This window comes from Podarcis filfolensis, assembly GCF_964270895.1.
Source record: "Podarcis filfolensis genome assembly, chromosome: 3".
Taxonomy (NCBI): domain Eukaryota; kingdom Metazoa; phylum Chordata; class Lepidosauria; order Squamata; family Lacertidae; genus Podarcis; species Podarcis filfolensis.
The window spans coordinates 22,787,364-22,814,974 of NC_139606.1; the positions used below are offsets into that span (position 1 = coordinate 22,787,364).

The 27,611-nt window shown below is 42.6% G+C and overlaps 3 protein-coding genes across 9 annotated transcripts in view; 2 read left to right on the forward strand and 1 right to left on the reverse strand.

Annotated features, from left to right (window-relative positions):
• FKBP1B (FKBP prolyl isomerase 1B) overlaps positions 1–9,328 on the forward strand; it is a 53,275-nt gene extending 43,947 nt beyond the window's left edge. For 4 of the 6 annotated variants that reach the window (XM_083607506.1, XM_083607508.1, XM_083607507.1 and 1 more), the window contains exons 4-6: positions 5,013–5,115; positions 6,040–6,152; positions 8,628–9,328. In XM_083607506.1, coding sequence (XP_083463632.1) covers positions 5,109–5,115; positions 6,040–6,152; positions 8,628–8,756 — 249 coding nt within the window. In that variant the 5' untranslated portion in view covers positions 5,013–5,108 and the 3' untranslated portion in view covers positions 8,757–9,328. The remainder of the gene's footprint in view (positions 1–5,012; positions 5,116–6,039; positions 6,153–8,627) is intronic. The other 2 variants (XM_083607510.1, XM_083607505.1) reach the window with 1 other exon arrangement.
• A 2,141-nt stretch (positions 9,329–11,469) lies between these two features.
• SF3B6 (splicing factor 3b subunit 6) lies at positions 11,470–16,247 on the reverse strand. Of its 2 annotated transcripts, XM_083607503.1 has the most exons (5): positions 16,134–16,197; positions 16,041–16,097; positions 14,572–14,690; positions 13,873–14,011; positions 11,470–12,497 (listed from the first exon to the last, which is right to left on the reverse strand). In XM_083607503.1, the coding sequence occupies exons 2-5, from the start codon at positions 16,068–16,070 to the stop codon at positions 12,408–12,410; spliced, it is 378 nt and encodes a 125-aa protein (XP_083463629.1). In that variant the 5' UTR covers positions 16,071–16,097; positions 16,134–16,197; the 3' UTR covers positions 11,470–12,407. The 2 variants fall into 2 exon arrangements, with proteins under 2 accessions (XP_083463629.1, XP_083463630.1); XM_083607504.1 differs by having other exon boundaries at positions 16,041–16,247.
• Positions 16,248–20,121: 3,874 nt separating this feature from the next.
• Positions 20,122–27,058, forward strand: LOC310759764 (glutathione S-transferase-like). The gene is made up of 7 exons (XM_083607464.1): positions 20,122–20,311; positions 22,542–22,648; positions 24,278–24,329; positions 24,826–24,958; positions 25,580–25,721; positions 26,201–26,332; positions 26,746–27,058. The coding sequence occupies exons 2-7, from the start codon at positions 22,562–22,564 to the stop codon at positions 26,863–26,865; spliced, it is 666 nt and encodes a 221-aa protein (XP_083463590.1). The 5' UTR covers positions 20,122–20,311; positions 22,542–22,561; the 3' UTR covers positions 26,866–27,058.
• Positions 27,059–27,611: the final 553 nt, after the last annotated feature.

Genomic DNA, 27,611 nt, shown 5'->3' on the forward strand with positions numbered 1-27,611 from the left:
ACCATACTTGCATCCTCTTCCCAGCCCCAACCCAATGGCCTCATAGATGAGTGAGCAAAGGGCAAGTTGGCAGGTGAAATAACAAATACTTTCCCTTTAAAATCTGGTATTGTCTCAGTTTTCAGCTCATTGCTATGTGGCTTATTCATGCTGCTTGATTCAACATAGTGGTCAAAGGAACTTTACTTCTCTGCCGTTACTTGTCATTTCATGGCAGCTATGCATGAACAAAACAGTGCCACATATAGTTAAATAGGCCTGTCCCTGATTCAGTAGTGGGAGGGGAGTGTGACTGAGTTAAACTCCCCCGGCCCCAACAAGGGATCAGCACCATCACTAAAATTTAAATGGCAGCTGTGTGCAGGGTGGGTAGGACTTCCTAGTCCTTGCACGATCAGTTCTGGCCAGGGATATGGAGGTGTCAACATGGCCATCTTTATATAGCAGGCAGAGGTTCTGATGCACCCATTCACGTTTTAAAAGCACATGCGAAAGAAGGGCTCTGGAGCTGTTTGTTAACTTTGCCCATTGTTGATGCGTTCTCTGGCTGTGTTCCCCACTAGGCATTCAGCCAATGTGAGAAGTGACCCAAAGTAAGCAGCTACCAATGTGTGTGCAATGTGTTCTCTTCCATGTGAAAGAACCCAGAATCCCCTTGCCTTGAGGACTCCATGCATAAATGTAGGCATGTCTGTAGGGCTCCTCTGCACCCTAGCTGAATGCACATGGAGCAGAATGGGCAGTGAGGGGCATGATTCTGCAGACTTCTCACATGTGTTGCTGACATGCTAGGGGTTTCTTTGAACTCCTCCTCCTCTATATGATCAGTTTCTGGTTTTACTTGTCTCCTGATTTTTCATAATCCAGCTTGATCTCTCCCCCCCTCACATGGGGGAAAATAATGTATAAAAACAATTTAAGTCAAGGTTTGTGTGATCTGTCAAATGTGTCCTGTTTCTTGGGCTAAATGCAGGAATATTTCAAAGGAAGCATACCTGAGTCATCCTGGAATGCTTGGCAACATGTCATCTGAACGAGACCTGCAACCTCTCTCTCATTTCTTCTCCCCCTGCCTCACTTATTTGCTTGGGGTAGTGGGACGTCCACAGTTTATATTTACATTTACTGCTTATATTAAATCTTCTTACTAGTGATACTAGCACACAATAACCCATTCTAAGTGTGACTGTGAATGTGTGACAATGCACACACATATCCTTCCCTTTTGCTATGTTGCTAATTTCTAATATTCTTATATTGACCGGTAAATTGTAATTTATAATCATATTTGTTTGACTGTAACTTAGTGGCTGATAAGTGATCATTATAAAGATTGGGTTGGGTTGTTTATGCGTATATGAACACCAAACAATCAATTGAGGAGAGTAAAATATTTTTTTCAGCAAATAAAGGGCGGGTGATATCAAATGGACTGGAAACGCAGCAATGTTAAGCATATTTTGACAATCCGGGTGAATTATTTGAAACCCTGTTCTGTAAAGCGAGCTTTGCCGCCACCCAATTTCATCATATTCCCCTTTCAGCGCCTAAATGTCCAAGGCCTCTCGTAATGTTAATTACAGACACATTATCCAGTGCTGCAGGATTGCTGGTTGATGTCTCTGAAGCAAAGTTGTCAAAGCAGCCAAAGGCACAGGCTCAATGCAAAGTCCCTACGTGCTGCATGGATCAAAAGAGGACATGAGCAGGAGCATTTAACTTGCAAGCCTTGCAAAAACTTGCACTCGGTGACTGTCTGTGCTGGAGATGACAAGCAACTCAGAAGCCGAAGCCATATTGGGTTGTTAAAATGCTGATTGGCTCGCAGCAAGGACTATTAATAGCAAGTGGCAGAATAGTCATTCCCAAAATCACAACCGACAATGTATTCTTATTGCAATTGAGATTTGCAAAAATGAGAATCTTACCTGGAAACAGCATGAGTGAATAACTTCCCCTGACCAGGTAAAGCACGTACTCACGGTATTCAGAATAGAAGCAAAAAGGTCTGTGTTCCTACATTCCTTTAGACTGTGGTTCAAAACAGCTGCAGCTATATTTGGATTTTTGGCAGATGTTCATACTGTCTCTTTGCAGATTAATTTTTTTTTTCAAGTATCCTTGAGCTTCTGAGTTTCTGGGATGAGTCAGCATGTCACCAGTGCAGCTGTATCTGGTACAGTTAAGCATCTCAGCCTTAATTGAGGTGTGACTGCCCTTCAGCCATATTATCAGAAGACAGTATTAGCTAAGGAATTAGTCATATGCTGAGCAAGATGTGATGGGGGGGGGAGGGCGCTGCTGTGTTTGATCATAAGCATGTTCCATTGACTTACAAGGAAGGGATGTGTGGATGAGTGGAGTGGAAATTTTCCTGCCTTACTACTTCACATTCTGTCACCCCAGATGCTTTTTTCCAAGGCCAGCTCAAGTCTAGCACTGGAACCATGTTTGAGAAAAAGTTTATTGAATGACATTAGCCAGGAAGGTAAGATGAGGGAGTGTTTGGCTCCCTTGGCTACAGATCTCTTTCAAAGTAGAATGGACCAGTGAGGTGTCATGGTTAAAGTGTTGGAGACCAGGATTCAAATTCCTGCTATGCCATAAAGCTCACTGGATGACTTAGTGGTAGTCTGGTAATCACAGTCTCGCCCTAAACTAACTCTCAGTGTAGTTCTGAGGCGAAAATGGGGAGAAGAAGAACTATGTATGCCCTTTGAGCTCCTTGGTGGAAAGGTGGGCTAGGAATGAACTGAGAGGCCTTACCCCTCTCTTTAGGCACCAGTGGGGCAGATACATAGAATCATAGAGTTGGAAGAGACCACAAGGGCCATCGAGTCCAACCCCCTGCCAAGCAGGAAACCCCATCAGAGCACTCCTGACATATGGTTGTCAAGCCTCTGCTTAAAGACCTCCAAAGAAGGAGACTCCACCACACTCCTTGGCAGCAAATTCCACTGTCAAACAGCTCTTACTGTCAGGAAGTTCTTCCAAATGTTTAGGTGGAATCTTCTTTCTTGTAGTTTGGAACAATTGCTCCATGTCCGCTTCTCTGGAGCAGCAGAAAACAACCTTTCTCCCTCCTCTATGTGACATCCTTTTATATATTTGAACATGGCTATCATATCACCCCTTAACCTCCTCTTCTCCAGGCTAAACATGCCCAGCTCCCTTAGCCGTTCCTCATAAGGCATTGTTTCCAGGCCTTTGACCATTTTGGTTGCCCTCCTCTGGACATGTTCCAGTTTGTCAGTGTCCTTCTTGAACTGTGGTGCCCAGAACTGGACACAGTACTCCAGGTGAGGTCTGACCAGAGCAGAATACAGTGGCACTATTACTTCCCTTGATCTAGATGCTATACTCCTATTGATGCAGCCCAGAATTGCATTGGCTTTTTTAGCTGCCACGTCACACTGTTGGCTCATGTCAAGTTTGTGGTCAACCAAGACTCCTAGATCCTTTTCACATGTACTGCTCTCAAGCCAGGTGTCACCCATCTTGTATTTGTGCCTCTCATTTTTTTTGCCCAAGTGCAATACTTTACATTTCTCCCTGTTAAAATTCATCTTGTTTGTTTGGGCCCAATTAATTAAACGAGAAAAAGCTACCATGTCACATCTATTTTGACTCTTAAAGGTAAAGGGACCCCTGACCATTAGGTCCAGTCGTGACTGACTCTGGGGTTGCGGCGCTCATCTCGCTTTATTGGCCGAGGGAGCTGGCGTACAGCTTCTGGGTCATGTGTCCAGCATGACTAAGCAGCTTCTGGCGAACCAGAGCAGCACATGGAAACGCTGTTTACCTTCCCGCCGGAGTGGTACCTATTTATCTACTTGCACTTTGACGTGTTTTCGAACTGCAAGGTGGGCAGGAGCAGGGACCGAGCAACGGGAGCTCACCCTGTCGCGGGTATTCGAACCACCGACCTTCTGATCAGCAAGTCCTAGGCTCTATGGTTTAACCCACAGCGCCACCCGCGTCCCTTATTTTGACTCTTAAGTTCCACTTAATTTTGGAAGCTCTTGGTGAGGTATATTTACCTATGGTTCTTCTAGTCCCTTGCCATGACATTTATTTGAAGGGGGTGTGTGAAAAGGGTGGGGAATAGGCTCCAGCAGAGCCTCTGGGCTTCTACTTCATTCAGACAATTCCAAGTATGGATCTCAAATGTCCAAATGTTTGTTCTGTTTATGCTACCTGCTAAGGATAGCTTTTTCAGGTGTGAGAGGACAGAGAACATTAGGTTGCCCCTTCGTTAAGGCCCACAGCATTGGAATATAATTGAGTAAAGTATGAGCAACTGAGAAATTTAAGGATTTCCCCAGGACCAGGTTAATATGTACTATGATACCCATCCAGAACAGGGCCACTACAGGGCATCACCCGATATCTCCCACAGCAAAGTTTTCTACTATGCAGCTGGGGAACCCTCTATTTCCATGCCTTTATGTTGGGCATGGGGAACCTGAAATCTGAACGTGGCCATTTAGGCCTTTCTGCCTAGCCCTCAGGACTCCCCTTAGGCCACACAATTACCCTTGCTCTGATCATGCCTCTTGCTTTCCTGGATGGAGGATAGAATATGTGTGGAAACTACCCTAATATACAAAGGTAAAGTTTACATTCATTGCTCAACCCAATTTTGCCTCTGGCCCCACCCACCACTGATATGTGGCCCCTGGAAAGTTGCCCACAAGGGAATGCGGCCCCTTTGGACTGAACATGCTTCCCCACTTAAATGATGATCTCCCTTAAGTGATATGATTCATTTTTTGCTTAGATACAAAGACTTTTATTGGCTCCACTGGGCACAGAGGCACACCTGGCACTCATTTTGGCTGGCAGGAACACCCCATATATTTTGGGAATGCTAATGAAAGCCTTAATCCTTTTCCTATTTTTTCTGTCATTTTGTGTGTGTTTGTTATGCTGTGTATATATGTGTGTGCCATTTCAACTAACGTTTTTTCGTGTTTCCACTGGTTTCTCTTGCACATTTCTTTTGTTTCTAGTGATGCTGAGTGTGGTCGCACTGGCCTTTAGTAGAAAAGGTTTATACATTAAGCAGCTGTCCACTGAAGTTTCTAGGCTTTGTTTCAACCTGCATAATGCAAGGTCAGACTTTACAGAGTGTATTCTGGCTTGCCAATTTCTATTTGTTCTTGATTTCAGGAACATGTGCTATTTGAAAGGGAAACATACTGGCATTGCTGTGCAATCAATTTGATTAAAATGTATGCACACGTTAGTTTAGAACAAAGGCAAGCAAGGGAGGGACATGACAGCAGTCTATAAAATTATTATTTATCATTGTTTTCTCTCTTGACTGACGCCTAGAATTTTAACTCTTTTCACATTAGAAAGTCCATCATGGCTCCCAAGCGTTTTGGCATAAATATACAAAATTCATATTCCAGTGTTTTTAAAAATTAAAAGCCTCTGTTGTTTTATTGGTAGCAGTAATATTGAGAACTTCTGTTTTTTTTTGTTTACTTATTTGCTTGTGTCATCTTTTCTCTTGAATATATAAAGTGCAGCTTGTTTGTCTGTAACCAGATAGTCTTGTGTCGGCTGCCCTAGTTGCCAATTTGTCTGGATGACTCTAGGGGGTCTTCGCAGGCAACAGCATTGCTGGGAGGGTTACGCAATTGTAAGAAATTGGTCACTCATTCATGGTCTGGAATTTGAAGGATAAATGCAGTCCTGTTATAGTGCAGCTGGAACTGTCTTGCAACAGACCAGCACCAAGGGAGCAAAATATTACTTTTTAGTGTCCAGCATTAGGTGACCCAAGACTTGCTAGTGACCTCTAGGCCTGAATTACCACCACCCAGATAACTACAGTAACAAACCACTGTCATGGGGATATTGCAGTTAACTCTTAGCGGCCTCCGTATGTGGGTTTCCTAGCCTAGCCTTTAAAGACCAACAGAGCATACCTGTTTTGTTAAGACTTTGGCAACCATTTTTCAAATGTGCCACCATCTCAGAAACTCAGCAGGCTTGACTGGAACAGGAGCTGTTTTTGTGTTCTGGCAGGAATGCTACAGAACGGAAAGAAGTTTGATTCGTCCCGAGATCGAAACAAGCCTTTCAGGTTCAAGATCGGCAGGCAAGAGGTCATTAAAGGATTTGAGGAAGGTACTGCACAGGTATGCAGGATTATGCTGATGCTCTTTTCAGAACTGATAGAACAAGTACTATAATGAGGGGTTAACATCATAGGAAGGGTGGGAAGAGTGTCATATTTATAGTCTCGGAGCAGAGCGTAATGTGCATGAACTTGTATGCTGCTTTGAATATAAACAGCATTCAGCAGGATATGGCTGCAATCCTATGTACACACTTACCTGATAGGAAGTCCAGTTTAACTCAGTGGGATTTGATTCTGAGTAGACATGCCTAGGATTGCCCTTTAAAGTTTTGGAACCCAGGGGCATTACTCCAGCACTTCCTGCTTCAGCCTGTTGGAGCATCAATTGGCTATGTTCCTGCTATCACCATGAATTCAGCAGAGATCAACTTTTGCTGCACATCTGAAAATGCTCCAGAACCTACATTTGCAGTAATTTAAGGAATGAATCAAATAGCACCTTTTAAAATTAATCAACCAGTGATTTAGGTTCACAGTAGCGCATCGTAAATTCAGTCTAAGCAACATGCTTGACAACTGCCTTCTTGCAGGCTCAGTCAGCTGGGAGTCCATACAGCCAATGTGAATAGGCCTTAAACATCCTGGGCAAAGTCTGAATTTAGTGCAGTGAATTTGTTCCTGACTGCATCTTCCTCAGGTGTATGATCAACTGAGTGCCTCTGCAGCTGCTTCTGCTCTTCCTGGAGCAGAGCTTTACCTTTTAGTTTCCTGAAGCTGCTATATTACCAAATATACAACCTCCAGGTGGAGTGTGGCAGAGAAAATTATTCAGTGTGTGTGAGGAATACCTTACTTTTAAGACTGCACTTTTCCACCCTCGTGTGTTTTACTCAGAGGTTCATTCCATTATGTTCAGTCATGCTTACACCAATGAAATTGTTTCTAGGAGTGCAGTTTCTTCCATCCTAAGACATCCAACCTCTCATTGATATCCCGCAGTTAATTGCTTGCCTTGGTCAAGTGTCTGTTGGCTCCACCTAGTGGATTGTTGCATTGGGAATTACTGTGATGCCATTAATATACCGTAATTTTCGCTCCAAAACACGCACTTTTTTGCTCCTAGAAAGTAAGGGAAAATGCCTGTGCGTGTTATGGAGCGAATGCACGGATCGGAGCCATGGCTGCCATCAGTCAAGCAAAGCGGGAGCCGCTTACACACTCTACGAGGCTCTCGCTTTGCTTGCTTTAAAGCGACCTGGAGCCGGGGAGGAGGGAGGGAAGGAGAGTCATGGCAGCAAAGCCGGCAGCAGCCGCTTACACGGGAGAAGGGACGGAGCTAGCAAAAGTCCGTGCGCTCTCTAAACAGAGCAGTGAGGCTGCAGAGGGATGGCAGGAAAGATAAAATTTAAGCAACCAGCAGCAAAATAAAACCAACCTCGAGCTCTGAGCCAGCGCAGTGAAAACCAGGAAGTAAAAAAAAAGGCTGGGGAGGGCATGAGGGAGAGGGGGAAACTTCGCAAATCCCCGCGTCTCAGCTGATCCGCGGGGACGGAGCAGCTTATTTTCAGGCAGGATAGATTTGAGCATTGTCTGGGTCCTAGTGCCCCTACCGCTTTTTTGTGCTCCATTCTATTGCTGCTGGTGGCTGCTTATATTCAGGCTGCAAGGAGGAGCGCTTTTACACAGCTAATGGCGAATCCCCTGCAATCCAAGTCCTCCTCACTTGCTCAAATCTATTCTGCCTCAAAACAAGGAGCGGAAGGAAAAGGCTGCAAACTGTTAAATGGAAAAAAAACCCAGGCACAGGGCAAATACCTTAAGTATACCTTTAAAGCAACAGTGCTCTTCCCCCCCCCCTCAGCTCGCAGAAAAGCTCCTTCTCCACACACCCCACGCGTGCTCCTTGTCCCTTGAGTTCTTTTCCTTCCCTCCCCACTTAAAACGTGGTTACAAAGCATGGATCCACATGGATCCTCAGGATTTTTGCATTGGGCTACCCCAAACTCACTGTCAGATCACATGTCTGTGGCCACAGCATGAACCATAAAAATCATACATCCACTGTTTCGTTTAGAATATTTTTTCCTTGTTTTCCTCCTCTAAAAACTACATGCGTGTTATGGTCAGATGCGTGTTATAGAGCGAAAAATACGGTATAATTCCCACCTGTTGGCAGATTGGCCAAAGTACCATTCTGCACAGCACTACTGCAAATTCCTGCGTTCTTCTGGTGGTGTTTGGTTGCTAGATGGCAAGCATGGGGAACCTTTGGCTCTCCAGAGGTTGTTGGACTCCATTTCCTAGCAGCCCAGTAGTCGGGGATGATGGGACTTGTAGTCCAACAGCACCTAGAGAGCCACAGGTTAGTCGCCCCTCCGGCATGGTATCTTGACCCCTATTACTTAAAAGATGGACCACTCTTTTTTTAACATACAGCACATCTTGAAATGCTTGCGTTGCTGACATGTTCTGATCTTTTCTTTTGCTTCTTGTTTTCTCTCTCCCATTTGCTATCGTTTAAAAAAAATGCCAGATGAGCCTAGGACAAAGAGCAAAGTTGACCTGTACACCTGACATGGCGTATGGACCTATGGGGCATCCCGGAGTCATCCCTCCTAACGCTACTCTGATTTTTGACGTGGAGCTACTTAGGATAGAGTAAAGAGGGGCGACTGACTGAAAGCACCTGTTGATAACCACCCTTCTTTCCCCTTCCTCTGAATGGGAGGCATCTTCACTAGAATTTCCATCGTTTTCACTCAAGCTCTCATGCCTACCATGCCTCGTCTGAGGGTTGGTTTTCCCCACTTCTTCCTCCCTTTTTTACTGTTATTAGTGTTGGAATTTGTCCCCGATTAGATGCTCCTTTGCTGTAGAGACAGGAAAAAAAGATGGCTGTTACATCTGAGTTGTACATTTTATTTTAATTTGCATGTGAAGCTCCAAAATTGTGATTGAAACTATATATAATATATAAATATATATATATATATAAACCTATAAATATATAGAGTTTACTTACTGAAAAACCACTGCCTTATACACTTAAAGAAAAACACACACAAGGGTGCTCAGAAATCCAGTGTACGTTTCGTACACGAGTGGGCATTAGCCAAACCTAGTTACCTGCGCTGCCACTTTCCCCTCAATTTGTATGTTCTGCTTGCTGCTGTTTTAAAGAAAACATCTCACGTGATAACTTTCCAAGGAGAAAAATAAAATCTTGATACTTTATGGATTTTTTTTTTGCTTTCTCGTTTTTTTAAGCAGTTAAAAAACTTAAGCGCAAGAATTCTTTCTCACTCCACTGGTAATATTGCTGCAGTTTTTGGATAATCGGATCTAATAACCAAAATCTTACTATAGGCACATAGGCAGCTTCCTTCTACTGATTCAGACCATTGGTCTATCTGAATATTGTCTACACTGACTGGAAACAAGTGCTTTTCATGTATTACAGGCAACGACCGACTGATGTTCGTCCAATTGCGCATGTGCACCCAGTGCCAAACCTGGAAGTGACACAAAAACGTCACTAAAAGGGCCAAACCCTTTACGCAGGCCCTGCCAATGTGAGCAAAACAAGGATTGCCTGTATTTGAATAATTAAAACTCTGTACAAAATGTATTTAAGAAAGGATACCGTGTTCTACACTCAAAATATACTCTGTAAATAATGGGCGACGTCCAGCGTTGTCGTCAGATTTCTTCTTGCACAGCGAAACTTTATTTTCTCCAAGCTGTGGCCCCTTGTATGTCCCCATAAAATTTGGAGGTGTGCATGTAGTGGGTACTGAAAGGGAAAGGACAGGATAGCTCAACTTGCCTAGCGCATCATCATCTGTTCTGACAAGCTGTGTTTTTTTGAGGTTTCAGCCAGAGTCCTTTCCCATTACTTGCTATCTGGTTCTTTTGATTGATGATGTGCCTGATTGTAACCTGGGCCTTCTTATACTGTTGAGCTACAATTCCTCCCATATGAATTTATATCTCTGCTCTTTTTTTTGGAACTCATATGCCATACAAGCCCAGCTAGGCAATCTGTAAGTGATGGAACCCATTCAGGCTGACCAAAATGATACCCGCTTAGCTTTCACACTTGAGGTTAGTAGAAACACAGAAGCTAGAGTGGAATCAATGTGCAGGATTTGGGGCGGGTTTTTTCTCTTGGAAAATTAAATTACAAGCACCTTAACATGGGGGCGGTAAATCTTAAAAACCACCTGATCTTTTATATCCTGGCCTGATCACAAAGATCTTGTGGGGGGAGTCTGCATTGTTGATTCCCCCCTTGCTCAGATTAACAGCCCGTAACTATTACCTATGCATTCAGCATAGTGGGGTCAAGGCTGTGAAATGCTCTCCTGAGATGAGACAGGCACCCCCCACCTTGCTAAACTTAGTTTTAACAGCATTTTAATGTAGTGTTGTGTGATCATTTTTGTATTTGTCCCATTTTCTGTGGATTGCTTTGATGCACACCACTTAGAAATGTGAATAATTAAGAAGTATATAGATGCCTCAAATAAGCAGGAGGCAATAAAATGGCAGGAGCCAGGCGTGGAGGAAGAAGGCTTAAGACTAGCATACAAGCTTTGGCTTGCTTTCTCAATAAAAATTAGCTTTCTTCAGGAACTTTATGGTTTGAGCATTCTGCCCCTACAATCATGAGGGTCAGGAGCCATTCTTTAAGTTCTTGATCTGAGGTTTGTCTAAATGCTAAACTTAGGCAACTAGCACAGTTATATCAGTGCACCCCATTCCACGTACTGTCACAAGTTGCAGATATATATATAAGGGTTATGATATTCATCAAGACAACCAAAGCATTAATTTGTGCTCTTTTTCTCTCAGCTTTGTTGTAGAATTATGTCAGTGTAATTTTCAAATAAGGGAATTCTGTTTCCTTCCATTATTAACATAAAAGCATTTTAGAAGGCTAAGCTACTTTCTGGGCACAATTTCTGGTGTAGCCTAAAAAAAACACAAAAAACATAAATTCAACTGCATCAACAGAAGTGTACAAGGACATTAATACCTTGGCAAGCCACCCTTTCCCCCATTCCTTTTAAATTGGCCTCATTCCTTGTATTCTGTTGCCTCACAAGGAAACTACTGAAGAGATTTCATCCAAATAACCCTCTAGGCACTTGCTTTCCATATCCTTGTGCGGAAAGCAAAAACTGTTTACTTTGTGTGCACACAGAGAAACAGGGCCCCTAAAACAGGCTCTAGAAGAGCAATCTGCGAATCTCCTTTGTCAATGAAACCCCAAAGACACTGCTTTGCTGAGTAATCAGCACTAAGTACAGTTGGTTTTATATTGTCAGAACCAAAGAAATATTAAAATCTGAATAAACACATAGTAACAGAAATTAAAAGGAAAATGGCATACTATTTTTATTTGTCAAATGAACAAAGTTAAAACTTAATTTTAAAGTTATGTCTGTCACTTAGAAGAGCAAGCAATATTAACAGCAAAATGAAAAGCCAGACCAGAAAAACATTGTCAAAAAAAAATTGACACTGTCTCTGGATGGACACAATAAGCCTAGAACTCCTTTCATCTTTTGAAGAGCTTCACTGCAGAGATGAGTTTGTCGTTTTAGTCGTCCTTGCAGATGAATTACGGATTCAAAACCCAAGATAGTGGGTCAGCCCAAGCAAATAAGACCACTGCAGCAAATGCCAAATGAGCTCTGCTATTCTCTGTAACAAAACTCTTTAAAATACATCTTGGAGCCAGTTCACTACCCTAATTGCACCAGACATCAAGCTGAATTCTTCCCTAAGGTTAGATGAACACTAGGCATAGTATCTCACTTGCAAACCTCATTCCCTACTTGCAGCTCTTTTCTAAAGCATATCTTCATGCTACTGAAAAAGACAAATTGTGAAAATACATTTATGAAACCAAAACACAAAATAAGTGTACTTTCCTAACAGATTAAATACAGAATTTTATCCCGGAATGTTTTACATGTTCTCACAACTGTAATGATTATATTGATTAAATATTCAAAAAGCTTTTTATAAGGCTCTGAGCTGTAGGAGATTTCTACAAAAGTGTACCAAATTCTATGGCTAACCTTAATTTCAAAGTGCCAAGTATCATAACGATAGGGCAGTCACGAGTCTTTCCAAAACTGGGATCATAAATCTATATTTGCACTAAATCTAGCATCCCAAAATGTCGTTGCTCCAAACTAATCATGAACATTTTGTGGGGGCACTTAGTTTAGAAACACCGATAGGATTTTTTAAAAGAAAAAAAAAGTCCAAAAAAGCCAGTTCCTCATAGAGGTTATATTTTTTATTTTGGTGGGTCTGTATTTATTCCGTATTTCTCCTTCAGAAGTTTGAGCTGCTCTTCCTTCTTCTTTGTATCCATCTTTTGGAATGCCTGTAATAAAACAAAAATATTATTAACAAAAGAACACGCTTTAGTCAAAACAACTTCATCCCATCTATTTATTTCAAAGCAATCTCACTTTTTTATTTAAATGATTATCTTATGAATTTAAATGATAAACAGGCAACTTGCCTTGCTACCAAGAAAAGCAGACACTTTATAGTAACTATGTTCCAAAACACATTTATTTAATTCCTCAGGAAAGGTATTTGGGAAAGAACAGCTTGACCCTAAATAATACTGCATAAGCAGCCTCACGTTGTGCCCATGCTGCTCTAAGATTTTCACAAATCAGGAGGTGGAACAGGGGAGAAATTGCTGGGTGCCCCCAGGCACATCTGTTAACAGGCTTTTATAAGGCATCTCCTCTCATCAGCTGTAGAAAGATTCACCTCCAAGTAACCAAGCAAAGAAGCTTTGTGAACTGGATGAAAGAAAGGTGATCCCTTTCTTTGTTTTAAGACATCAATGCGGTACAAGCAACTAAACTAACCCCCATTCTGCCCCCCCTTTTTGCTGGCATTTTAACTTCTGTGGAAAAAACACACATTTGTCTCATAGACAAGACAGATGCAGAGCTTCTAAGAGACATATCAAGATCTGCACAGATTCAGTCAATCAATCAATCAATCAATCAATCAATCAATCAATCAATCCATGCACAGATTAAAACCCTGACATCTGTTCTGAGCCTCAAGAGAGATTTGAACATAAATGCCAGTTATGTTAGTAGCCAAAGCAGCTCAAAACCAAGATGCTAGACTGAGGAGTCAAACCATTCAAATCATTTGCTCATTTTCTTTCTGTGGTACACAGAAATCCAGACCTTTCCCACAAGGTTATTTCACAGTCTGCAACAGTGAGCTAAAGCATTGAAACAACAAGCCTCCATCCTGCCTGCTGGTTCCTCGTCCACACAGGGGGCTGGACAAACCTAACACGTATGGAAATCCTGTGAGATTGTGCATTTTCCCGTCCACTCTGAATACTCTGGCTGGGGCATTCAGTCAATACCTTGCTCTGAATACGCAGCCTGTATTGAACTTGTTCCGTTCCGAGTTTGATAAACACTTTTAAAGATTCAGGTTTTTTGATTTACACAAAATACAGATTCACTTCAATTGTCAGCTGAAGAAGTTTAGAGGATATTTGCTTTAGAGAATCTTAAAGGACACACAATCTGATTAGGAATAAACAGGACTGGAAGAGTCCTGTTTCCTTTATACAAGCCCCTGCTATTGAGGGTAAATAAAGAGGAAACACGCCAATTCACTTAAATTGAATTATTCCAGAACTGTTTTCACAATGATCTTATAAAAAAGTTAATCTCATGTTCAAATGTTTTAAGAAAAGCTCTTGTACTTGCCCTGTTTGCATTATAGTACAAGACAACAAGGTATCTGTTGCACACGTTGAATCCTGACAGATGGTCACAAGCATTCTTGGCATCAAAGATATCTTCATAGACAACGTAGGCTGTGCCTCTAGTTTCAGGAGTATTTCCTCTGTAACAAAAAACAAAACAAAAAATTAATGTTAGCAAAAGATAAGAAAAAAATCATGTTAATATTTACACCTCTTTGTTGTAGTCACTGTTACATTCTGACCCTAGGAAAGGCAGTGACATCAATCCTATGCTGTCTCACTTGGAGCTGAACTCAATGAAACTGTGCATTAGATTGGGCTGCGTAAGATATGCCTATACAGTAACAATTTTCTCACAACAAATTGCTCCCTTTTGGGTCTATTAATTATCCCCCCTGTAAAAAAACAAAACAAAAAAACCCAACCCAAACTCGCACACAACCAAAACTCTCTACATAATTCTAATATTTTCACTCACGGAATATCCCCCATATTATCTATGTCTCTATGTGCATTGCCTATATTGGTTTGTTCCCCAGACAGAATTCAAATCAAGTGGGCTGATATATTTAGACTCCCAACTGCTTTATTTTACACTGAAAGCTGCAATAATGATCTGTCAGTCAACTAGAAAGCTACTTGACATAAGTAAGAAAATTCTAATTTCTATGCTTTGTTTGGCAACGTACAACAGACTTACACTCTGATTTGTCGAATCGGTCCATATTTTCCAAAAATGTCATACATTTCTTCTGCTGTGATCTTATACGGTAAGTTTCTGATATATAAAATTCGATTCACTTCAGGGGGCAGACGGATCTAGAGTCGGTAAAAATTACAAACCAGAAACAAATTAGCAACATGATTTCTTTGTATGGTATGTAGATATGTAATCAGAGAATAATTTTAACTTTGGCACTGCAGAGGGTTGGACTAGATGACCCTCAGGGGTCCTTCCAACTCTATGCAATTCTATGACTCTGCCTTGTTGCGAGTGCTATCCAGGTCATCCCCAGCCAGCTTTGCTAACAGAAAAAGCACGACTCCTGGTCTCTGCATCGGAGAAAGTTTGGAGGGTGTGTAGTTATGTGACTCCTGATCCAAGGAAAAGAGCAACTATACAACCTTTAGAACACATTCCAAGGCAGCCCTGTATGGGGAAGTTTTTAGATGTTTTATTTCAATCAATCAACATTTACTGGCATACAGAGAGGACAGGACCATACAAGTCGACGAATAAAAATTGGCATCTGTTCACAAGAGGAGATGCTCGGGGGCGGGGGGAACCAGAGAGACCTAGTGGGGGTTTAATCTTTTATTGTGTTTTTATATATGTTGGAAGCCACCCAGAATGGCTGGGGCAAACTTGTCAGGTGGGTGAGGAATAACAATAATGGTAGCCCCACAACATATGGGGGGTGCCTCCCCAGAGTCCAAAGTAGGCTAATAATAATAATGCTCACAACAACATATAGGGGTGCCCCCAGAGCCCAAAGGCTAATTAATAATAACAATAATAATAATGACAGCCCCACAGCATATAGGGGAACCCCCTGAACCTGAAGGCTAATAATTAATAACTGCAACCCCACAATATATGGGGGTGCCCCCCGAGCCCGAAGGCTAATAAATAATAATAATAACAACGACAGCCCCACAACATATGGGGTGCCCTCCAAAGCACGAAGGCTAATAATAATGGCAGCCCCACAACATACAGGGATGCCCCCTGAACCCAAAGACTAATAATAATAATGGCAACCCCACAATATATGGTGGTGCCCCCCCGCGAGCCCGAAGGCTAATAAATAATAATAATGACAGCTCCACAACATATGGGGTGCCCCCCAAAGCCCGAAGGCGGCTAATAATAATAATAATAATAATAATAATAATAATAATAATGGCAGCCCCACAACATATGGGAGTGCACCCCCCAGCCCGAAGGAGGCTACCCCAGCGGACCCGCTTCACGCCCTTTCCCACGTGACGCGCCCTCCTGAATGTCCCGAAGGTGGAGGAGGAAGAGGCGCAGAACCAGACGCGGAAGGCGGCGAGAGAGAGAGAGGGGCAGAAAGGCGAAGAGGAGTCGGAAGCGAGGAAAGGGCAGCTGACGTGCAAAATGGCCCCGCCACGCACAGGAGAAAGGGAAAGGGGGTCCCAGCTTACATTGGCGCGTTTCGCCGCTTGCATCGCCATGGCGGCGGCCTTGTGTGGGAAGCTGCTGCCGCTGTTGCTGAGAGAAACGGGAGCGTCGTCGGCGCCGCGACTGACCGAGCGAGAGGGCCGCGAAGCCTCAGTACAGCCACAACCGCGTTCTGCGCCTGCGCCGGAAGAAGGCGGGCGGGGAACATCCGCTTCGCTTCGCCTCTCTCCCGGATGTGACGTCTGACTTCCGACACTCCGCCATAAGAGTGGCTGGGGATGGGGTGGATAATCTGGAGCGCATCCAGTTGCTGCTGATTCTCCCCCCCCCCTTCTTCTTCTTCTTTTGAAAAAGCTGCTTAAGTCCAAAGCTCAGCAGCCAAAGGAGGCAATTTACTGCAGGAGAAAAAAAGTTAACCTATAAAGGGGAGGGAGGAAGTCCATGGGAACTTATGTAATTCTTGTTTTGTTTTGTTTTTGATGTAAAAATTGAGGTTTCGTCGATATCTGATCATTGTCTCTGATTGTATTACCTGGGCAGCCTGGCCATTCTTTTGTGTTTCAGTTAAAAAAAAAATAAAGCGATACAGAAAAAGAAGGAAACGGGAGAGGGAGAAAAACAACAATAACACATATAAAAACGAAAATATACAAAAAAGGGAGCAATATATGATATTCCCATACATTCTTGTATAAATTGGTGTAGTGTTATTGCCCAAGTGCAGAAATAGGCAAACTCGGCCTGCCAGGTGTTTTGAGACTACAATTCCCATCATACCTGACCACTGGTCCTGTTAGCTAGGGGTGATGAGAGTTGTAGTCCCAAAACATCTGGAGGGCCGAGTTTGCGTATGCCTGCCCTAGTGCTTATTTAAATGCTAATAGTCTACTAAATTTTGCATAAACTCATTCCAAATGCTATCGTATTTATCCATCCAGAGTCTGCGCCTGTAAGCAGTCTGTTCATAAATTGCCATTGATGTCATATCGTCAGTCTATTGATTGAAGGGTATAGCATATCTTTATTTTTCCAATTCCTCAGTATCAATCTTTTGGTCACCGTTAAGGCATGAAATATCCATTTCCGTTGTCCCGTTGATAATTCCCATACTGCAGGTATATAGTTCAATAAAATATTATCCGCTGAAAGATTTAACTTTTTCTGCACAGTCATATAGTTACACGGTCCAGCACTTTCTCCCAAAGCTTGTTCAGTAAAGAGCACTGTGCAAACATGTGTTTCAGAAAGCCTGAAATGGATATGGTTTAGCCACAAGAGGGTAGCGGCAGAGTGTATTGTCGATTAAATGCTTTGGAAGTATTATTCCGCCAGGTGGCGCTGGCCCACGCCTGCACGGGAAATTTTGGATTTCCGCCTAAAGTCAGCAGCACAGACTTACAATAGCATAATCATAGACTGATAACTCCATTGATTGAAGATGAGATAGTCTGGTTCCTTAGATGCACAGGAAGCAGAAGATACAACAGATGTTTTATCCCTGCCCGCCTCGCAGCCTTACATGTCTGAAACACAAAAGAAGCAGAAATAATCCACAACGAGCCTCTGTTGCCCAGTAAGAGCCAGGGGTCTACATACCCTCAACACTGACTTATATTTCTTCACATGTGGCTTGAGGACCATGGGACATTATGTCCATAGATCTCCTTCCCATAGGTGATTGAATGTGAAAATTATTGTTACTGTGTTCATTAGTCAGAATCTTTATTTGTTTGCAGCAATGGGATTACTATTACAATCAAACCAGCCTTTTACCCAATTTTATTTTATGAATCTGAAATAAATAGGGAAGGGAGCAAACTGAGACCCCTCTCCACACATTACTAATAACCCCGTGTAGTATTTATGGGTTTTGTTTTTTTAAACATTTTATTAACACATACTGCACTACTTCATGAATTTAGACTCATGGACTTAATATTTTCTGTACGGTTTTTGCATGCTTGAAAAACAAGGTACTGCTTATTAATGAACAGATAGATTGCTTTTCAAAATTCCTCCATCAAATGAGCATTTAAAAACTTTGTGATTTAAAACTTTTATCCTATGATAAAAGAACTGCTTGGAATGACATAAATCTTCAACACATGTCTAGAAATAATAATTATTACTAAACATTTAGAAAAATCTAAAATTTTCAAAGCACTGCACACATATTGATAGTAAAAATGGCCCTTGCCCCCAAGCTTGCAATGATACACATGATACAAAAGGGAAAAGGAATGGGGAGGGAAGAGGAAAGCAAACATTTGAAGCCAATGGATGGGGCCAGGCCCAGTGGTGGAGGAACCCTCTCTGGCACCTGGGGCGGCACAGCCCGTGCAAACTGCACATGTGCGGCATCTCGCATGTGTGCACTCCTTATGGAATGCCGCACATGCGCAGTCCATATGGGCTGCCACTCGAGCAGTATCTCATGCGGACTGCATATGCCCTCGGCCATTCTACAGCTGGGGGGAGGCAGGGGCCATCTTGTCACCCCTCCCAGAGTGGCACCTGGGGCGGCCCACCCCCTCCACCCCCCTTCCTACACCCCTAGCCAGGCCAGGCCCTGGCCACCCCTGGTCTTCTTCTCCAATATGTGAACTGCATTTTTGTGTAAGTCCATCTATGTTGGTACCTTTTTCTTAGAAGTGCTTCTTGTTTTTCAATCTAGGACTTCAAGGCAAGGGTAAGCAACATCTCCACAATTAAGAAATTCTTGGAGCCAGGCAGCCAGAGGAAATTTGAATTAGACGACAAGGCTCTTCAAGAGATCAGGAAGATTTTCAACATCTGAGAACATCTGCTATGAAGATCACTACAAATACTGGCATGATTTTAACAAATCTGTGTGACTTCTCTCTTACTAGTTGGAGGATTAACAGTGTCGTCCTATTCATGTCTATTCAGCATTAGTACAATTTGAATTCAGTGTAGCTTACTTCTGGGTAAATGCAGGTATAGGATTGGAGCCTAAATTCATAAAATAGTGTTTCCTCTTGGTTCCATAGTCTCAAATGCTTTTGATTGCAAACTCTTGAAAAATGTAGTAGATGAGAACTCTTTTGTGAAGATTCTGAGGCCTCCTTTAGATATTATTCTAATGCAACCTGCCGAAACTTGGTATGATACCTTCCAGGGGTTTTGGACTACAGTTCCCATCAGCCACAGCCAGCATGGCCAACAGTCAAAGAATGAAATTGCCAAAGTCAACAAATACTTGATATTGTGCAAGGATTTTTTGCAGCCGGAACTCACTGGAACTGAGTTCCACCACCTCTCTGGTGCATTCCAGAGTTCAAATGCTACTGAGTAGAGGATCACCATAATGGCACTGTGTAAATCCACAAAAGGAGATGATGATAATACTGTGTGATGGTACAATAAAATGAAATAAAGCATTCTAAAGCATTTGTACTTCAGTGCCATGTTTTACTTGAGTAGTCAATAACATGTCTGTTCTGTCATGACTAGTTTCTGTTGTGCTTTGCGTAGATGTGACGGGATCTGTGTGGTCCTGCTGGATTAGAGGCAAGCAAAATATATCCTATTAACGTACTTCCTGCCAGAAAATGAGCTGTTTTCATAGCCTTCTACAGCAATTAGACTGACCAGCCATAGCAGCAATTCTTTACCAGTCCACCATGCTATCCTCAAGGAACGTTCTCAGTTTTATGACAGCAACTTCAACTGTCACAAATTTGTAAAAGCCAGGCATCAAATATGTGATTTTCACTTGATCATCCGGATCAGGTATCTTACATAACAAATCAAGAATAATTTTTGGATTGCCTGTAGAAATAAAGTTTTGCATACCTTTAATTGTAGTGATCTATTTGGCCCAACCCCCATCAAAAGGTGGGTAGGACCAACAGGGAAGCCCTGTGTAGTTGAATTTTCTGTATTTTGTAGCTAGCAGCTGCAACCAGAGACTGCAGTGGCCTCCTGCCCAGTTATACAAAGGTTTCAGTTGAATATACAGTACTAAGACCAGGAATGTTTGCCCTCAGTGCAGCTGTACAGATACAATAAACCGAGTTGCATCATGTTATGCAAGCGTGAGACAACCTTTCCCGTTGTGAATTAACTTTGCGTGACTGATTTGTTGTAGGTGAAAAGTCTCACGAAAGGCAGAGTAAGTGTTTTTCTATTTGCAATAGGGAGTTTCTGCTACAGATAAGCTGTTCTCTCCTCTTGCAAGGTGGAGCTTCTGAGCTTTTATAACCCTGAGCCACACAAGTTCGGAGCTCTCTCTCCTTGAGAAGAACTTCCACTTGTTCAGGACTTGCAGCAGGTTAGTATTCTAAGGTAGACGATTGCTTTGGAGAGTCATTGCTCAAGAGCAACACCCTGGACAGAGGAGTAGTGCAGGGACAATTTCCAAAGACCTCACCTCTGCCCAAAGGTTTTCTTCTTCTTACCCGCAGAGTACAAAAGGTTTGTGGGTTCTGTAATCCTCAGAACAGAAACATTTCCCTTTGGACAGACCAAGGGCAGGAGCTGGGCAGTGGGCAGAGTTCTAAAAATGATATGGGGTTGGTCTTTGTTGCACCTCAGAGGAAAAAGAAATCTTGGGTAAGAATGGGAGAGAAATTAGATTCATTTAAAAAATAGTAACTCGCCAAATTTCATTTCCCCAAAACATAGCTATCCCTTGAAATTTGCACTGCTGTTCTCCAGCCAAATAATGTGTAAAAACACATATGGTGAGGTAAAATGTGCATATAAATGCATATATTATTGAAAAGAATGTAGAATATGGGTGTGGTTATCCAGGGTTGAGGAGGGTGGAGATGCCATCCAACTGTCTTAGGGACTCCACTCTGGATTTGCTTAGGGTTTACTCCTTAGCCTTTTCTTCCTAGGGCAATGGAGGTTTAGGGTCAGAGGTTACCTCCTCCTAGATGGGTTACCTTCCAAGATTGATGTGGAAATATCTAAATTAATGGTTCTTATTACCCTGAGTAGTACCGAGTTAAAAACAAAAGAGGAATGTAAATGGGTAAAATTGGTGGTAATTGCAGCCAAACAGGTTATAGTGAGTAATTGGAAAAATGCAGAAGAGCTAGGGGTGAACCAAGGGAGGAAAAAACTGAATAATATTATGATTTTAGAATACCTAACTGTGAGGATACGTAGAATGAAAGGGCTTAAGGTCAGTGAGAAAGAGGAGGATTGGTTTGAGAAGATATTGAATTATTTGGGTAGGTTTGAACAATTTGGGGCAATTAAAATGTTAAAAGTTAAATAAACCTTGTAGAGGGAGGAGTGTTAAGGTATATAGAAGTGTATATATGGTTGATTTGAATATGTTATTATTGAATATTATTGAATATGTATATTATTGAATATATATACCCAATGTATCAGCCGCCTGGGGGGGTTTCACTGTTTGTGTTTTGGTGGTTGATAAAAAAGAAAATATTAATTAAAAAGACCTTCCCAGATTGATGAGCTCCACCTGCCCCTCACTTCCCTCTACAGCATGTGCAGAAATCGCCTTCTTCACCGTTGGACCCACTGTTGGTCTCATCCCTCAACCTGCCAGAGCCTGTCCTTGCATGGAGGGGAAGTCCCTAACTCACATGGGTTTGAGACCCATCAGCTATCCTTACCTGGTTTAGCCAGCCAGTCAAAGCTATTTCCCAGGGTGTGGCCACTGTCACATGCTGGCAGCTTCTAGGAGCCACAGGAGAGAGCTGAGTGCAGAGTGGGAACCAAAGATAGACAAACAACCCTAGAAGGAGCATGATGTGTCTCTCACTGGTGGCAACTGGGGAAAACAGGTTGAGAGAAGGGAGTGTCCATGTAAGGAAATCTGAAACAGTTTTAAGTTAGAGGTGGTGCTTCAGATGTGATTCATCACTACAAACACCCATCATCCCTGGCGGCTGGCCATGCTGGAAAGCCATGTTACCAGAGTTGCCTGAGGAGATGAGAGGCAGCTGATGGCAATGGCGCGAGTACGAGGGGGAAGTTACAATTTTGTGGCTCTGGGAACATAGACCGTGGCTGTCCAAGAGGGGGTGATAGTCATAGATCATGGGTAGGCAAACTAAGGCCCGGGGCCCGGATCCGGCCCAATTGCCTTCTAAATCCGGCCCACGGATGGTCCGGGAATCAGCATGTTTTTACATGAGTAGAATGTGTCCTTTTATTTAAAATGCATCTCTGGTTATGTGTGGGGCATAGGAATTCATTCATTATTTTTTTCCCAAAATATAGTCCGGCCCCCCACAAGGTCTGAGGGACAGTGGACTGGTCTCCTGCCGAAAAAGTGCTGACCCCTGTCATAGATCGTTGGTGTTTTTTTTAACTCTTGCTTCCTATTTTATCTGCTTGTGCTCCATGATTATGAAAAAGAGTTTGTTAAAAAAAAATAAACCAGAAGGCTTTAGTATGAAATTCTTTCTTGCTGTAAGCAATCACCAGAGCACCATTTTGAACAGTTGTCCTGCTCTGCAGTGGTTTCCCTATCAAACATGACCTCTCAATCTCTCTCTCTCTGTCTCTCATCATAACAGGAAAGCAAACACTTAGGAACATGGCTGGGAAACCGAAGCTTTACTACTTCAATGCAAGAGGCCGAATGGAAAGCATAAGGTGGCTGTTGGCTGTAGCAGGAGTCGAGGTTTGTTTGTCTTCAGAATTTCTCTGACAAAGCACCTTTCCCCCACCCCCCAAAAAGAATGAAGGGAACTGTTGTTTTTCCAGCATTCTTATTTTTCAGACAGTTTCCAAATTTGAGTCCAGCATTATCATTTGTGAGGGAGGTGCCTGCTTCAGGCGGGGGATTTTATCTATCCTGGAAGGGGCAGCTACCGTATTTTTTGCTGTATAAGACTCACTTTTTACCTCCTAAAAAGTAAGGGGAAATGTGTGCACGTCTTATGGAGTGAATGCAGGCTGCGCAGCTTACCAGAACCCAGAACAGCAAGAGGGATCGCTGCTTTCGCTGCACAGCGATCCCTCCTGCTGTTCTGGCTTCTGAGATTCAGAATGTTTTTTTTCTTGTTTTCCTCCTCCAAAAACTAGGCGCGTCTTGTGGTCTGGTGCATCTTATAGAGTGAAAAATACGGTAATTGATGAGTTATTGTCATTATTATTGTACTTTTGCTGCTAAGTAGGGGGGGAGGAGACATGATTGTGTGGACAGGCGGAGTCCCCCAAACCCTGGGTGTCCCCCATATGGAATAACGACTCAAGACAACATGCTATGGGATTAAAATTGGCCACAACTTTATTATCTTTCAGATGTGGGTAGACCTTGACTCAGGCATTGGGCTTTTATCCCTCTCAGTCCCCCACCGGGGATCTGGGGAACATCAGGGTTATCCAGTGGGGGGGGGGGGAATGGGCTGGCTCTGGAGAACATATGTTCAAGCAGAGAGAGCCTGCCCCTGTTACGCCGCCGTCGCAGGGGAGAGCAATGACAACCTCCAGGTGCACGGCCAAAGCCTCCCCTCAAACAACCCCTTTAACGGGGAACCCTGGTATCGCTGCCGCAAAGAGGAGGGGGGCGTGGGTCACCGCTGCACGCCCCCCCATTTAGGGAAGATAGACTAAAGGATTCCGCCCAAGGCCTGATACTGCCAAAGTTGTGACGTTTTGCTACAGGAAAGGCAAAACATGCCAATGCAGGAGAATTCCTTTGCGACCCTTCAACAGCGACCTTGACATAGTAGCGCCTGCATACCTGTGAAGAAAAGGCTAACCTGCAAAAGAAGTCTTAACTGAGGGTGGGTAGGGTGGGAGAAGCTCTGGAGCCAACTGACAATTCCCGGGTAAGATCCTCCCCCTATTGTATGGGCAGGTGGTCCCTCCCCCTAACTGGCCTGATCACCTTGGCAACGCCTCCCCAGGCGGGATTGGGCAACTGGCTGAGGTAGGCGGAGACCTCCAGGTATCCCACCTGGGGAAGGTCAAGCCAAGCCTGTGCTAATGGTGCCACATAGGGTCCAGGGGGCTGCACGTGACCACGCAAAGGGCACCCCCATTTAATGTGGGGAGCGGTCATTGTGGGATTTACTGCTTCAAGTGCTAAAATGATATGACTAGCCTGTAGTACTTGATTTGTGCATGGGAAACATTTGTTGTTCTGTCCCAGACAGAGAAAATTATTGGGCGGGCTGGCCCAGAATTCGGCTGGGAAAGGGGAGTTTTCATCAAATTTTGAAAACTTGAAAGGCTCTGTGTCATTTTTGGAGCCTGAAATTATTTCATAAGACCCTTGAAATATTCTGCCTCTTTTATTTTTTAGTTTGAAGAACAATTAATTGAGACCAAAGAATATCTAGAAAAATTAAAGCATGGTGAGTATGTTATCTGAATATCAGTGGGACTGTCTTCTAGTACAGTAAAGCCTTATAGTCTTAATAGCAGGGGTTTTCAAAGTGGACTTGTGCATTGTGCATTGTCAGGCAGGAATATGTGTCAATACACAGTTGTGATCTGGTTATATTGCATTTTTCTCTCTTTGAAAGAAAAGAGAGTTTTCCAGATACCCACAACACATACCACTCAACTCTGCATTGTGCAGAATGGTTTGCTTGTTTTTTAGCTGGAGAACAGAAGTAGCTTAAATAACATACAAAACTAGTTTCCAGTGGTTGATTGCTGTACTAATTTAGCACATGTTCTGCAAAAGGGTTTTGAGGGACAAGCAGAGGCAAACATTATTATCGCAAAGGCACAATGTAAAAGTAAAGTCTCAAAATCAAAGCATGGCTTGGGAGATGCTCCTGAAAATTTAATTTCCATAGTAATTACCTGGGAGGATGGACTGATTTTTCATTTTCCTTTCACAAGGTGGAGACCTGCTCTTTCAGCAAGTGCCCATGGTGGAAATGGATGGGATGAAGATGGTGCAGAGCCGAGCTATTCTCAACTACATTGCCGCCAAATATAATCTCTCCGGGAAGGACATGAAGCAGAGAGCATGGTACTGTAACATTCCTTTAAGTTTGGTTACTAAATGCATACTTTGGTTGGCTGTACATGATATAAGATCATCTCTGGTCTGTCATATGTTCTACTGATGAGTTATGAGTCAGCATGTTTCATCTTGGACAAGAAAGGGTCCAGTATGAGGTAATTTGACCTCCCAGTCCCAGCAAAGTTCATGTGGACTGGTTCATTGGAAATCAATGAATTTTCATGTAGTCCCAATAGGAGATTGGGAGGTCACTGTCCCTTCCCAATTTTTTTTTTTGGGGGGGGTCTTGCAAGTGTATAAAATTGATTTTTGATATAAGGCTTTCTTTATAAAAGGTTTAACTGGTGAAGATCACTATACTGGCAAGCACATTATAGGGGCTTTTGTTGCATAGAGAGAGGCTTTTTCCAGGGAAAATGCCCTTTCTCCAACATACAGGATCATTGTACTTGTTTTTCTGCTGGGTCATCACACATTTTTGCCTGTGACACTACCACCCAATTCCTTCACAAGGTTTAGGCTCTGCATTATCATAATTAGTACTATTGCTGCTGCTGCTGCTACCACTACTGTTTTTCTTATTATTACCTGAGTATGAGAGAAGGAAACACTTTCTCTTTCAAATAGGATTGATATGTATTGCGAAGGTGCTATGGATCTGAATGAATTGATAATGATGCTTCCCTTCAAGCCAGCTGACAGCAAGGAGAAGGAGTTTGCAAACATTATTGAAAAAGCCACCACCAGATACTTTCCAGTCTTTGAAAAGGTATGGGGCAAAGGGAACTTACAAACCTTTTAACAGAACGAAGTCACCTATGCTCAGCTGGAGTTGGCAGCTGGTAATGTTGATAGGACTGCTTGGCTCATCAGAAATCATTTCCTTATTCCTTGTATTTTCCAAGCTTCTGAGCTAAAAGTTAAAAAAGTAAAACAAAAAATTAGCTGTGTGAGAGAAGATCAGGAATCGCACACAGTGTTCGTTTACCATGTGAACTCTGATCTCAGAATCTGCCCTGCCTCATTGAAACATGACAAGCAGTGGTTTGCGAAGAGGGAATGTAATGATCAAGCTTCTCTTTCTTAGCCAGCAGTTTGTTAGAAGACATGAATCAGAACTGATACAAATACTCTCGATCTCCTGATACAATATAATCTGGGCGCGTGATATTCAAAAGTGGTTCAGATATAGAGTCTCCATTTTGTGTATGTACCTGAAGTACTCTTCAAACATTTCCTGCTCTATAGGTCCTCAAAGATCATGGACAAAATTACCTGGTAGGAAATCAGCTCAGCAGAGCAGATATTCAATTGCTTGAAACCATTTTAATGGCAGAAGAGCTGAAGGCTGATATTCTCTCCAAATTCCCTCTTTTAAAGGTAAGCATGCTTACTGAAGCATAAGCAAAGTTCTAGTATGGCACTTTTATTCTTTGCATATCTAAAGCACCATTGTCTCTGGATTTCTATTGCACAAAGTCTAAATCACACAGGAGGCCCACATTCATGGATAAGCCTTCTGTGAATTAAATTTAGACACAAACAGGTAACCTACCTATGATTATAGACCTGCAATGGAGCTCAAATGCTGAAATCCCTTTCCAAAAGTGCATGCCTGAAATAACTGGGTTTAGCGCATGTACAAAATCTGAGTACATATAAAGTTTATCATTTGTAGTTTCATTATTGACTATGAAATCATAGTAACCGTAAGCGGCAAATGATTATTTGGGGATGCCACCATTTCGCCTTTTCTCTTCAGAAATATTTTGCTCTCTCGCTCTCTCTCTTAGGCCTTTAAAGAGAGAATGAGCAACATCCCGACAGTGAAGAAATTTCTGCAGCCTGGTAGTCCAAGAAAACCACCAACAGATGAAAAGGCTATTGAAAAGGCAATGAAAATTTTCGCCTGAATCATGGCTGAGGATCACAGATGATGCACTATTGTATTCACAGGCAATGGGCAAAAACTGAAATGGGACCACAATGGCATAGTGTAAATCCACAAAGCTACAGTAGGAACCAAAATAACTAACAGAACAAAAGGAAGTAGTGATAATACTGTGCTGCACTACACTAAAATGAAATAAAGCATTCTACAACTTTTGTATTCTGGTTGTTTTAGCTCCAGTATGACGTTGTTTACATTAATCTTAAACAGCAGGGGAGCACATAAGAAGCCTTGTCATACTTTTTGTTGTTGGAATTGGAGCTGACAACTGACAGTTTACACCTACTCTCACTCTCACACACATTTCAAAGTATAATATCCTAATAAGTGTAAATAACTGACACTCTATGTTTTAGTTCCAAAGTTTTAACCACAACTTCTCATGATTTATCCTACCAAACACTGCTGCAAGAACTACAAAGGTCTTAGGCCCTTTACCATATTTCTTAATCAGATGGTTTAAGACGTAACATTGGTTTATATATTTAGCTAAGTGTGCATTTATGAATATTTATTCTATGATTGAGACCTTAAAATTCTTGTAACAATCCCCCATTGGGGGCAATAATTTAACTAAAATTGTTGCCCCACTAAACAACCTGATGTCCACTCTTCCCAAATGTTGGAATGGGATGTGTTTAGGTAACCCTGAGGAGACTTGCATGTCAGGTCTCTAAAGTGACCTGTCACAAGTGTAGCAGTGCACAT